The sequence below is a fragment of the Eulemur rufifrons genome, chromosome 1, assembly GCF_041146395.1.
Source record: "Eulemur rufifrons isolate Redbay chromosome 1, OSU_ERuf_1, whole genome shotgun sequence".
NCBI lineage: Eukaryota > Metazoa > Chordata > Mammalia > Primates > Lemuridae > Eulemur > Eulemur rufifrons.
The window spans coordinates 40,472,928-40,485,276 of record NC_090983.1 but is presented as its reverse complement, the minus strand read 5'-3'; the positions used below and the strand labels follow the sequence as shown (position 1 = coordinate 40,485,276).

The following is a 12,349-nucleotide window of genomic DNA, read 5'->3' as shown; positions in this document are numbered from 1 at the left end:
ACAGAATGGTTAAGTAATTTATGTAGGCTCCCACAGCCAGTAAATAAGATCCAAGATTACAATCCAGACAATTTAACTGTGGAGCCTGCGCCATTAATTGCTATACTATATCATTATCATCATCACCACCACCTGTACCACCAGCTCTCAGAGTGATTTTCAGAATATTGGTTAGGCAAGACATGGCATGTTGGGTATATAGCCAAAGCTGTCTTCTCTGAAACCTGGGCTCTCACAGCCAGTGGGGTCTTCAGCCATTTAGAACTGATAAGCAGAGACATTATCTATTCATTTACTTTTCAAGGTGTAAAGGATTGTGATAAAATAGCATAGCATCCTGTATTGAAACACAGAGCAATGCCTGTGTACCTAAGACAATATCTATTGTGTGGTAGGCACCCAGATATTCATTGAATGAATGGGAAAATGGTAACCATTCACATGTCAGTCCCAACAGACACCTTTTTACAATGACTATTTTGTTATATGGCACCCTGACAAAGCCTAAAACCAATATGTGAGGTTGATTTGTAGGCAATCTTTGGCTTCTTCAAAATTTTGCACCACTCAGAATCATTTTATGTGCCACCTTTGACAAAGATGCCATGGCTACAATAGACTGAAGGAAGCTTTCCCAAGCTCTAAATTGATTAATTTATAAATTCCTGGGAGAAAAAGATACATATTTATCTTTTTGTTATTGGAGAAACCTTGAATAGTAATTGAAAATTCAGCAGGATGGACCACTTGAGTAACTCGATAGTGTGTTATTATGTATGTTTTAAAGGTATGAAATGGTATTATTTATAGTTTTCATTTGCATTATATTTAGAGAGAGCCATTTATTTCACATTGAGTTTGTAACATTCTAGAAGATAGAAATTGTTTTTTATTTCTATTCCCCCTGTTAATATACTGTATGCAGTACGTCTCTAATAAAATATTAACAGAAATGTAAAACAGTAGTTTCTCATAGGACTACTTAGACCTTCATATTTTGGTTAATGATTATAACACTTTAAAAATGTCCCTTGGAAGCCGGACGCAGTGGTTCACGCCTGTAATCCCAGCACTTTGGGAGGTCAAGGCAGGAGGATCACTTGAGCCCAGGAGTTTGAGGTTGTAGTGAGCTATAATGATGCCACTGCATTCTGGCCTGGGCAACAGAGTGAGACCCTGTCCCCTCCCGCCCCCCACCCAAAAAAAGAGCCCTTGGGTTAACTTTTTTCCATAAATCTTCTTATTTCATTTTACATATTTAATAAGTTAAAAGGCCATAATTTCTTTTTCAGTCTTTTAAATGGATCTCATTATTTAGAGATTTTATATAAAATGACAGCAGATGACCAGAGATACAGTGAATCAGCCTACCTGTCTGACCCTCGTCTTACAGCAAATGGTTTCAAGATAAAATTGATACCAGGTATGATAATGTGGTTTAATATTTCCTGAATTGGAGGAGTAAGTCTTGTTCCAAAGTTACAGTTGGGTTTTATAATTTACAGATATCATGGTATATTTTTGTCTCACTACATGTACAATGTTGGCTGTATAAAAACAGACTTATTTCAAAAAGATCACCTCTGCCTGAAACAAGCAAATTTGTTCGGTCCAATACCTTGCATTTGCATTTTCATAACTAAACAGGTAGTTTTATAATTTTTGTCATCCTTTGACACAATAGTCAAACCGCCTGCTTTGTTTAAATTATTAAAGTACTCCTTTAGATGATTAAACAGAAATAAATATGTGGGATACTAGAATGGCCTAACAGAAATGGACATCTTTCCTTTTTTAAAAGCATTTACTTGTTTGCCAAGTAGACATGTAGCATCAGCAGTCTTACTATTTGGAGAGTGAATAATTTGATTCCATGGCTCTGCTAAAAGACTGATAACCCTCTTTATTTAGTGTGGAAATTCATTGGGTGGATAGAATAAAAAGAAAATTCATCTGGCTAGGAGACTTCAGTTTTCCTGGCTATCCCCTCTTTGTTCTTTTGTAGTTTCCTTAGTAAACTGCCTTCTACCTTAGCTTCCTCTGGTGTCAGAGGGGCACAGTGGCACCATGAGGAAGGACTCCACTGTTCCACCACCTGCCTCTAAGCTTCTCATGCCCCCAGTGTAGAAAAACAAGAGCTTAACCAAACAGCATTTAAAGATTTTTAAAGGAATGTTTTACTGAGACATGAAAAGAAAATAAGTAAAAACAATGTACAAAAGCATGTTTTGGTGTACGTTTATAAACTTAAACTAATTTTACTTGACTTTTGAAGTTTTAAGGATACACTAAACTTTTTACCTCCGACCTCAATTCCAGATATTTAGACTTGGGCTAGAGAGAGTCCAAATCCCAACACTGCCATTTAAAAATATTGTGTTTTGGGGAAAATCAGTTGGCCTGTTTTCTCATTGATAACAGCTAATAATTATTGAATATTGTGTGCAGAGCACTATTCTAAGTATTAAATGTATTAATTTAATCTCCCTAATACCCCTACAGATTCTATGACTGTCCCCATTTTACAGATGAAAAAATCAACGGCCAAAAGGTTAAGTTAGCTGAAGGGGACGCAGTTTCTGGTAGAACCAAGATTTGAACCTAAGCAATCTGCTTTTAGTGCCTAGCTCTTAACTAATTTGTTACATTTGCCTTCCTATTAAAATTGGGATATTTACTTCACGAAGTAGTTGTGAGCACTAACCAAGGTAACAAATATATCAATGAGCGTAGTATTTGGCAATTGTACATGCTCAAATATTCTCTTTTCTTCCCATCCTCCAGCCCCCACTTTAGGACCTGAACTGACTCGCAGTCATTTCTTTTAGTCCTAGAAATCTTTCTTCCTCAGGGTCCCTGGCATCTTTTTGAATTTATTTGAAGTATGAAGCAAAGTGTGTGTAGAAGGTATTTTATTCTTGACTTAATCTGTTTTTCTAATTAGTTATGTGGTGGTAGTGGCAGGTGCCATTTTCTTCGTGAAAGATGTTATCATAGCATTTTTTTTTTTTTTTTTTAACAATCAGGATAACTGTCTTATCTGTTCCAAGAATATGTTTATTTTTGAGCTACCAGTAAGTTTATGTCTGACAAATGCTTTCAGCTCTTAGCTTGTAGACAGTACTTTTTAAATAACGTTGAATGCCTGATACTTTGCATAACACCAAAGATACAAAAATGATTAAAACAATCATCTACAAACTGACTTGATTTGATTGGAATTAACTTTACTGAGATTATCATCAATATTATTTCCCTTGTCAATAGCAGATCAAGTTAAAGACATTTATGTTTTCCTTCTTCATTTTTTGTCTTTCCATTCTTTAATTAAGTTCCGTTCTCTTTTAGTGAGAATATTGTTGTATTGTACTAACTTTGCCAGTTGTCACAAAACATCTTTGGATAAGGATAAAAGCATTTGAAAGAGAGAAGGAATACATCTGGCCTTGAGGAAAAATATTCTCAGTGTGACCCTAAGAACTTTGCTTTTTAATGAGAGTAGCTTTCTGTCCTGCTTCAGTAAGAATTTCATATTTTAGGAAGTGAAAACTTGTCAAACCATTTATTCATTGATGTAGCTTCTCTGAAAATTGGGAAGCATTTTACAGAACTTTATGGAAACTTTTTGAAAGTTTATTGTTACATAGTTCATAATGTCTCTAAGTTTTCCATATTTGAATTTTGCAAACAGATTAAAATATTGCTCAATTTCCTTATTTGTTGCCAAGTACTTTTTGCCCATTTCCACTAGTAATTGTGTGAAATGTGTATAATTTTCCAGGGCAAATGTAGTTAGTATTAGACTTTTCAATCTAATCATATTGTAGAAGATTTAGAACTAGTAATAGTGAAAAGTCTCTTAGACTGATATTTTTGGAAATTTATTATCTACATAAATACATAAAAGAGTTGTGAACTAGAATAGTCTGCTATTTCCTCTTTGCCTGTCTATATACACTGTTTTGAGTCCCATGTGAGCTCCCCCTGTTGCTCAAACTCATTTCGTCTCCCTTCATTGGATTCTGTATCTCATCCCTTAATGCTTGATGATATGTCGTCATATATTATTCTCCAGTTGTTTCCTGGGAAAAACGTTAGGACACCTGCTCTGTAGTCTACCACCATTGCATCTGCCATTTAGGTAAAGGAACTAGTGTGTAACTGGCAATAGGTAAGAGATTGGATTATTGATGTCTCAGGATCTGAAACTCTTCAAGTTGCATCACATTTTTTTTAACTAATCCGTTGATAGCTACTACTTATCCAAAATTGGATCATCTCTTTTTCTTCTAGGTAGAATTATGTGGACTTAAGTACTAAGAACACTGTTATACAGATACAGCCAAAGAAGACAAATCTGTGCTGTTTTCCAAAATCATGTATTCTAAAGCCAAATCTGATGCTTTGAAATATATGCTGTTATGGATTATGTACCCAGTTATACGTCCAATTCTGTAGCTAGTTTTTAGTTCTATTTTAATTACTAAATTATTGAAAGTAGTTTAATAAATGTCAGTTTTTTAAATATTGTCCTAGTAAAATATTTTGAACAAACATTAGTATTTTATTTCCTCAAATTAGGAATATATTAATAACTTACTATGTGACTATTTTTGTAATTTGTAAGTTAAAATCATCACAGAAATAATTCAGGCCCTTAAATTAGATATTAAAACAGTAAGATAGAATTTGAAGAGCAGCAGTTGTTAAAACACTTAAACCAGTTATATTTTAATAAATATCATGGGAATCCATTTTCTCTCCAAAGTAAGAAATGTTCTAAACAAATGTAAGGAGCAGAACAGCAATAACTGAGATTAAATGAAATTATATAAAGCACATGTGGTGTCAATGAGTACTTATGACTTAATGTGAAATCCTGTGGGAGATTACTATTTGTTCTCCACCTAAGGAACAAAACTTTGTCCTGACTATATTAAATTCTAATGAAGGTTCACTAAATCCTTTAACAGTGATTTTGTTTTTAATGGACATGTTCTGGAATATAATTTATACTAAACTATGTTTTTATTTTTTATTTCAGGAGTTTCCATTACTGAAAACTACTTGGAAATAGAAGGAATGGCTAACTGTCTCCCATTCTATGGAGTAACGGATTTAAAAGAAATTCTTAATGCTATATTGAACAAAAATGCAAAAGAAGTTTTTGAATGTAGACCTCGAAAAGTGATAAGTTATTTAGAGGTATGCATTATTAATTTATGTAGGGTGGCTAGATTTTAAGATATTTGTTTCTTAAAAAAATAGTGGTTTCAAAATAATAAAACAGTTTTTATGAGGTTTATTAGTTATTTGCAAGAAGGAGCACTTAAAAAAAGAAAAGACCATTAAAAGTTTCACATATAGACTGGTTTTGGTAAACTCTATCTGGATTCCTACCATAGCATTATTTCATATTCAGGAAGAGCTTTATGGATGAAACATTTTTGATAAAGTTCTTTTTTTTTTAATTTCCATAAATAATCCCCTTAGGAGGGATTCAAAACTGTTCCACTTTTATGCCATCTACTTGTCTAAAAGGAATTGAAATATGATATTCTAAGCCCTGATCTCTTTGAGAGCAAAACAAGAGAGGGAAAGGGAAAGACCTAAATCATTGAATAAATGGAAATTTTTGTTTTCTTAACAATATTCACCACAAATGAGAAATGTAACAGTGGTTTAAAAGACTAAATTTAAAAATAATAAAAGGATTGAGGAAGATTATAAACTTTAAAATGTCCAAGTATAGGTTAGTGGCAAGAAAGCAGTAGTGATCGCCTCTGTATTTGTCGTTCTATATATTCCTCGAAGTTGCCTGATACTATTTTAAGAATAAATGTGAACTCTAATACTCCCTTTTTTAAAATGAGCCTTTTTTGTTTACAATACATGGTATGCCCGTTGGTTGTATTCTGAAGGTCAGACTTCCTTAATAGGAGAGTTCACTTGTTACCCCTTCTGAAGAATGTATTCAGTAGTGTTCTGGGAATCTTTCAGGAGCTTCGTTGTATGGAAATTCTCGGCCTATTGTGGGGACAACTCAATACTGATAGTTTCTAGGGACTTTAAAGAAGTTAGCATGAAGTTAAGTAAAGGTTGAGGACATTGTAGGTAGTGTTTTGTGTACTGAAGAACCATGTGGGAAGAAATAAAATTTCAGAAATAACAAAAAAAAGTGGTTGGGACTGGTTTTAAATTGTTTTTTTCTTTGCCAGTACTGCCCCTCTCTTTATATTAAGGTAATAGTAGATGTGATTGTTAAGGAAAAAGGTCTAGAAAAAGGAGAGAACCTGTATCAGAATCACAGGGATGCTTGCTTCCATTTAAGATCAAGCTGAATAAAATGAGTAAGAGAGAAAGGAGAGTGAAAGGAGAACCAAGAGAAGGGTATCTTATAAAAGTCAAGAAAAGGAAAGAAAAGTCAGGAAAGGAAAGAAATTTAAAAATAAGTAGTATCACATTCTGTAAGGGTAATGGTTGCGAGAAGACTCTCAGGTGTGACAGCTAGATGGCAGTGGTAATCTTGAAGAGAGCCATGATGGCATAGTGCAGGTGTCCCTTGGTATACCTGGGGGATTGCTTCCAGGACCAAATGCTCAAGTCCTGCAGTTGGCCCTGTGGAACCCAAACATACAAAAAGTCAGTTCTCCATATCATGTGGGTTTCTCATCCCATGATACTGTATTTTCAAGCAGAATTGGTTGAAAAAAGTCTATGTATGAGTGCTGCGGTGCCCTGCCCCTGGGCCTCAGACCAGTACTGGTCCATGGCCTGTTAGGAACCGACCGCACAGCAGGAGGTGAGCAGTGGGTGAGCAAGCAAACCTTCATCTGTATTTACAGCTGCTCCCCATCGCTTGCATCACCACACAAGCATTAGATTCTCACAGGAGCATGAACTGTACTGTAAACTGTGCATGCAAGGGCATCTAGGCTGTGTGCTCCTTATGACAATCTAATCCCTGATGATCTGAGGTGGAGCTGAGGTGGTGGAGCTAGCGCTGGGGAGCAGCTGTAAATACAGATCATCATTAGCAGAGGGTTTGAGTACACAATAAATATAATGTGCTTAAATCATCCCAAAACCATTCCCCTTCCTCCCCCACCCCCCATCTGTGGAAACATTGTCTTCCATGAAACTGGTCCCTGGTACCAAAAAGGTTGGGGACTATTGTATAAGTGCAGTAAAACCTGTGTTCAAGGGTTAACTATAGTAGAGATGGAAGAGATTTGCCAGTGGTTAAAGAGTGGATTAATGGTGAAAAAGTAGGCAGCAAGTGACATGGTAGTGAAAGAAAGGAAAGAATATGTTTAGCACATTTGTATTGAATTGATGGAAAAGACTGACAATGAAAGATTGCAGAGTAAATGTTCCAAAAAAGGCAGGAGGGAAGATGGCATAAGGATGTAAGTTTTGGAAAGGAGAAACTATCTTCTGAATCAAGAGCAGAAGAGGGGAAGAAAAGTGAAAGTAATATTTTTAGGTAAACTTGAGAGAAATCACGTCCTGATATATGTGGTGAAACAGTAGGAGAAGTAGTGCTGAGAGGGACGAGGCTGGGAAGGCATTGGGAATTTGAGTTCAGTAGCAAAGATCTGAAATTAAGAGCTGTAGGTACTGTAAGAGACGGTTGATTAGAGAGGATTAAGATGATTTCCAGGTGTCATTCAGGGCTCAAAAGAGCTAACGTTTCTATTGGATCCAGCTAGGATAGTTTCCTGACTCTTCAGTAGTGCTCAGTAGAATTTGGCCAAGGGTAGGGATTAGCAAACTGGATATGGTGGAAGAACAAGAGGAAGGTGAGTGAGGGAAATTTGAACACATTATATACAAGAAACCATGTTAGGTACTACAGAGATGTAAAGATAAATTAGATTTTAGTAGGAATCTAAAAGGAATGCAAGTTGGTAAAGCTAGTATCCTTAATGTCACATTCACTGTTCCCACCTTAACTAGGGAAAAATGACAGAAGGGTGCTTGTGGGTCAGGAGAATAAGAAGGGATTGGAGAGAGAAAAGATCAAAGTAAAGAAAAAGAACAGGCTTAGTTGGAATAAAGGAGTAGGATAGTTGGAAAGAAAATAGGTGTGTGGTTAAAGAGAATAATATTAGGATTCAAGATCTTTGAAGTACAACAATTAAAAAAAAAAAAAATCTTAAGCCAGTTTTGCTAACACTACTATCTCCAAAATCTGAGTTCTCCCTATCTCAGAAAACAGCATTACTATACCAAAAATATGGACATTATCCTTGATTTTTCATCCTTCATAACCAGTTCAGTCATCCATCACGAAGTCGTCTTGACTCTATTGTATTAGGAATAAAACTGATTGTTTTAAAATGTGAAACAAATGTCAGGCTTTTGCTTAAACACTCTCTGGTTACTTGCCCGTGCATTCAGATTAAAACCCCAGTTGCTCACCCTATCCTAGAGAATGATCTGGCCGCTGCCTAACTCTCTTGTTTCTCCCTTCCCTTTAACAGTTGCACCCACACTGAACATTTGATTCTGTCTGTTCTCTCTGCCTGAAACACTTTTCTTTCCCCGTGATCTTTGCGTTATGGCTCCTTATTTAAAAAGAAGCTTAAAGCCATCTCAAGTAAGCTTTTTCCAACCACACAATCACTCTATCATATTGCCCAGTTTAATTTTGTGCATTATTTATTCACAAAAAAATTCTTTGTCTTTTTATCTATTTTCTGTTTCTCTGCACTAGGAAGTAAATTTTATAAAAGCTAAGGGTCTTGTTTTCTTGCTCACCACCTTATCCTTAGAACCAGCAACATAACTGGGGCTTAATAAATATTTGTTGAGTGAATTAATAAGATGAATATAATCAATTTTCTGTCTTTTTGCCAAGATAATGTTTTCTGCTTCAGGGTATATCACAGTAACATGTATGACTTTGCCTTCACAGGGAGAAGCAGTCCGTCTGTCTAGACAATTACCCATGCACTTATCAAAAGAGGACATCCAAGACATTATCTACAGAATGAAGCACCAGTTTGGAAATGAAATTAAAGGGTGTGTTCATGGTCGCCCATTTTTTCATCATTTAACCCATCTTCCAGAAACTACATGATTATGTTTAAGAAGATTAGTTACTGTTGAAATTGATTTGGTCACAAAACAATGAGTCAATTTTTAAACCATCTTTGTATTATATGTCAAATGGTCATTTTATAAATGAACATTCACTGGCTTATTTGTATATTAAAATGTTTCAAAAATTGTAGAAAACTTAAATAAACTAATAGACTATTAATTCATTTTATTCTCAACAACCAGCCTTCTTGATAATTATTAGTTGTAGACTCCAAATTGGAAGATAGGTAGTATTCTTGGGTGGTAAATTTAATAGGTCAGCCTTGTGCAGGGAGAAGTCACATGTCACATAGACTAGCATATCAGACAAATATTGTCAATCTTGTTTAAAGTAAGATGGAGATACTGAGTGGGAGAAAATGAGAACATGAAGTTAAGAGAAAGAAGAACATAACCTCAGAAATCCTGACGTTTACCTTCATGTTGGGAGTAACAGCTTAGATGTTGCTGTCTCTTTCTTATATAGTAATTATTGGAGTTTGGAGTCAAATTTTGACAGAGAACATGGGGAAAACTAGACTTTTAACAGAAAATTTAGGTGAAGATTATTGTACATGTGCCCCTTAAAAAACCAGGTCCCACAGTGTACCAAAATATTTAATTTACAAAAGTTTAAACATGATTTTTTTTTTCTTTTGAAACAGGGTCTTACTATGTTGCCCAGGCTGGTTTTGAACTCCTGGGCTCTTGGGATCCTCTCCCCTCAGCCTCCCAAGTAGCTGGGATTACAGGCCCACGCCACCACACCCAGCTGAAACATGATTTTTACTGAACCAACTATTGGTTGTGTAAAGTAAGATATGTTACTCTGGATACAGTGTCTCTACACACCATCTCCAGTAATTATCAAAGATCCTCTTTAAATTGGTAATATCCTTGTGTTAAGAGGTACAAATTGTGATATCTGGAATTCTAGCTGTAGCCTGGCCTATTGTGCCAACGTTATTCTGTTTCCCAGGAACCAAAATGTCCCAACCAATGGGCCTGCTGTCTGGTGCACATAGAAGCCAATACTGTGGCACCAGGTTTTGGGAAAAGAAAAGGTGTGTAGAGAGTCAACCAGCAAGGCACAGGAGGCACTCTGTCTTCTGGAAACAAACAAACCCAGATCTGTCTCCCTAGTCTGAGGTTTGGGGCAAGCTTTATGGGCTAGGGAGGACAGGTTATGTGGAAGAGTTGGCAGGGCAGCTTTTGATTGGAAGAACTTCAAGACGTTATGATAGGGCATGGGGAGGGGTCTTACCACCAGACATTCCTAGACAATGGACCCATCCCTTTTGAAAGTATTCTGTTGCTTGGTTCTGGCCATGTCCCATCTTTTAGTTGAGGAGGAGTGGGCAAAACTGTACTTCCAGGTGTTAATTATTTGAGGTCAGATTTTCCTGCACATGGTCTGGCTGCATAACTTGAAAATTCTTAGCTCTGTGCCTGCAAAATAACTGGACATTCTGTTATCAACAGTATGGCCAGATAAGGCTGGTCTGGCGGTTACAAAAATAACTGTCCTCCCACCCCTTATTAGCTCTTTTATAAGTGTGGGGCCCCTCTCTGGGAAAACTTTTTAATTGGGTAAATTAAGGAAAGAGCTTACAGAGATACAGAGGGTGATGAAATTTGCATCATATATTTACACCAGCCCTAAGCAAAATTGTGGACTCATTTATTTGCCAATATAACCTTTATTGGCCTTGTAGATAAACTCATTTGTTTTTTTCTTAACCAGTGCTGAATTCTGCCAGATCCTGTTGATAGTAATGGTGGCAGTTATTTACCACCTATTTACTAGATTAGGCTAAGCACTTAACCTTGTATGATCTCATTTAATCATCACCAAAAATTTAGAATTGCAGATCCTATCGAGTCTAATCCCAGAGCTGGCGTTCCTAACCCACCGTTATACTGCCTGCCATGAGAAACAGGCCCTAAGGAGTTATTTGGGTCAACAAAGTGTAGGTGGTGTTGGGGGGGAGTATAAAACACTTTGTGACACTTAAATGCTTTTTTGAGTGAATCAACTGGGCAGCAACGTTTTTCTAAGGGAATCAGCAGAGGGGGTGAGTTGGCAGCTTTTTCCAGAAGAGGGGCAGGTTCAGTTGACCTCGCGTCGCCCCACAGGTGGCCCTGGCGTCGCCCCACAGGTGGCCCCGGCGCAGGAGGCTGACGCCGAAACCACGCGCGCGGTGCACACGCCGCCCTCCCTGCCCCGCACGAGCCCTTTCGGCAGTCCCAGCACCACCCCGGGACAAAAATGGCCGGAGCGGGCGGTGGCGACGGAGAAGCCTTGGATCCCAGGACGGAGGTAAGGAACGGCAGCTGTGGGCTAGCAGGCCAACTCTGGGAGTTAAGGGCGAGGCGAGGAGACCTGAAGAGAAAGGAAAGCCTCACCCCAAGTTACCCATTTTCCTCCTCTTTAGGCTGGGTTGTTGGAGGCGTTGGCCAGGGAGGAGGTGGACTCTCAAATTGTTAATCCCTCAAAGTGCCTCTTGAGACCCAGCGGTGTTGCTAAGATCCTAGACTGAGTGGTAGCCACAGGGATGACGCCAAAGCCATAGGGAAGTGAGGCCTGCAGAACCCTCCGATGGACGTTTTGCTGGGAAGGTAGCCATTTATGATCCAGCCGGGCCTATGAGGTTTTAAATATTTAACATGAAAAATGTTAGGCCTGCATTCAGATGGACAGACTTTTATTACTTTCATTGGCTGTTTGATTCTCTGTGATTTTATCCAGATTTTGTGGCTCAGTTTGCAGGAATTGCGATTCATCCCACCACAGCCCAGATTTCTTAAAGCATAATGTAAATTACTATTGACTCATTTTCCCCCCTGATCCAACCAACCACTTAACCCATCTGTTTACTTTTATTTTCATTATATTTTTGCAAGCTTCCTCCAGTTTTTTTTTTTTTTTTTTTTGCGGCGGGGGGAGGTGAAAGGGAGAAGCAGGAGCAGCTGTATAAAGTGGGGTTAGGGTCTACAACTGAAAACCAAAAATATATTTAACTCTTTATAGTACTTAATGTAAAGGAAATAATACATATGGAGCACACAAATGTTGATGACCGACTTAACTGAAATTGCTGGGGAAATTAAAATACCAGTAATGATATTAAAATGTTTAAATGAACTAGACTTATTCTTGGTGTTGGTGCATTTCGGGCAAGCCAGTGTTCATGGATTCATAGTGGCTAAAAAGAATCTGGGGGTTACCCAACCAATTTTACAGATGAGAAAAAGGAACCTA

At 37.4% G+C, this 12,349-nt stretch overlaps 1 protein-coding gene across 6 annotated transcripts in view; it reads left to right on the top strand.

Annotated features, from left to right (window-relative positions):
* Positions 1-9,266, top strand: part of PMS1 (PMS1 homolog 1, mismatch repair system component) — an 83,179-nt gene extending 73,913 nt beyond the window's left edge. For all 6 annotated transcript variants that reach the window (XM_069469375.1, XM_069469390.1, XM_069469367.1 and 3 more), the window contains 3 exons: positions 1,293-1,423; positions 5,045-5,205; positions 8,921-9,266. In XM_069469375.1, the coding sequence (XP_069325476.1) occupies positions 1,293-1,423; positions 5,045-5,205; positions 8,921-9,085 (457 nt within the window). In that variant the 3' untranslated portion in view covers positions 9,086-9,266. The remainder of the gene's footprint in view (positions 1-1,292; positions 1,424-5,044; positions 5,206-8,920) is intronic.
* The last annotated feature ends 3,083 nt before the right edge of the window (positions 9,267-12,349 follow it).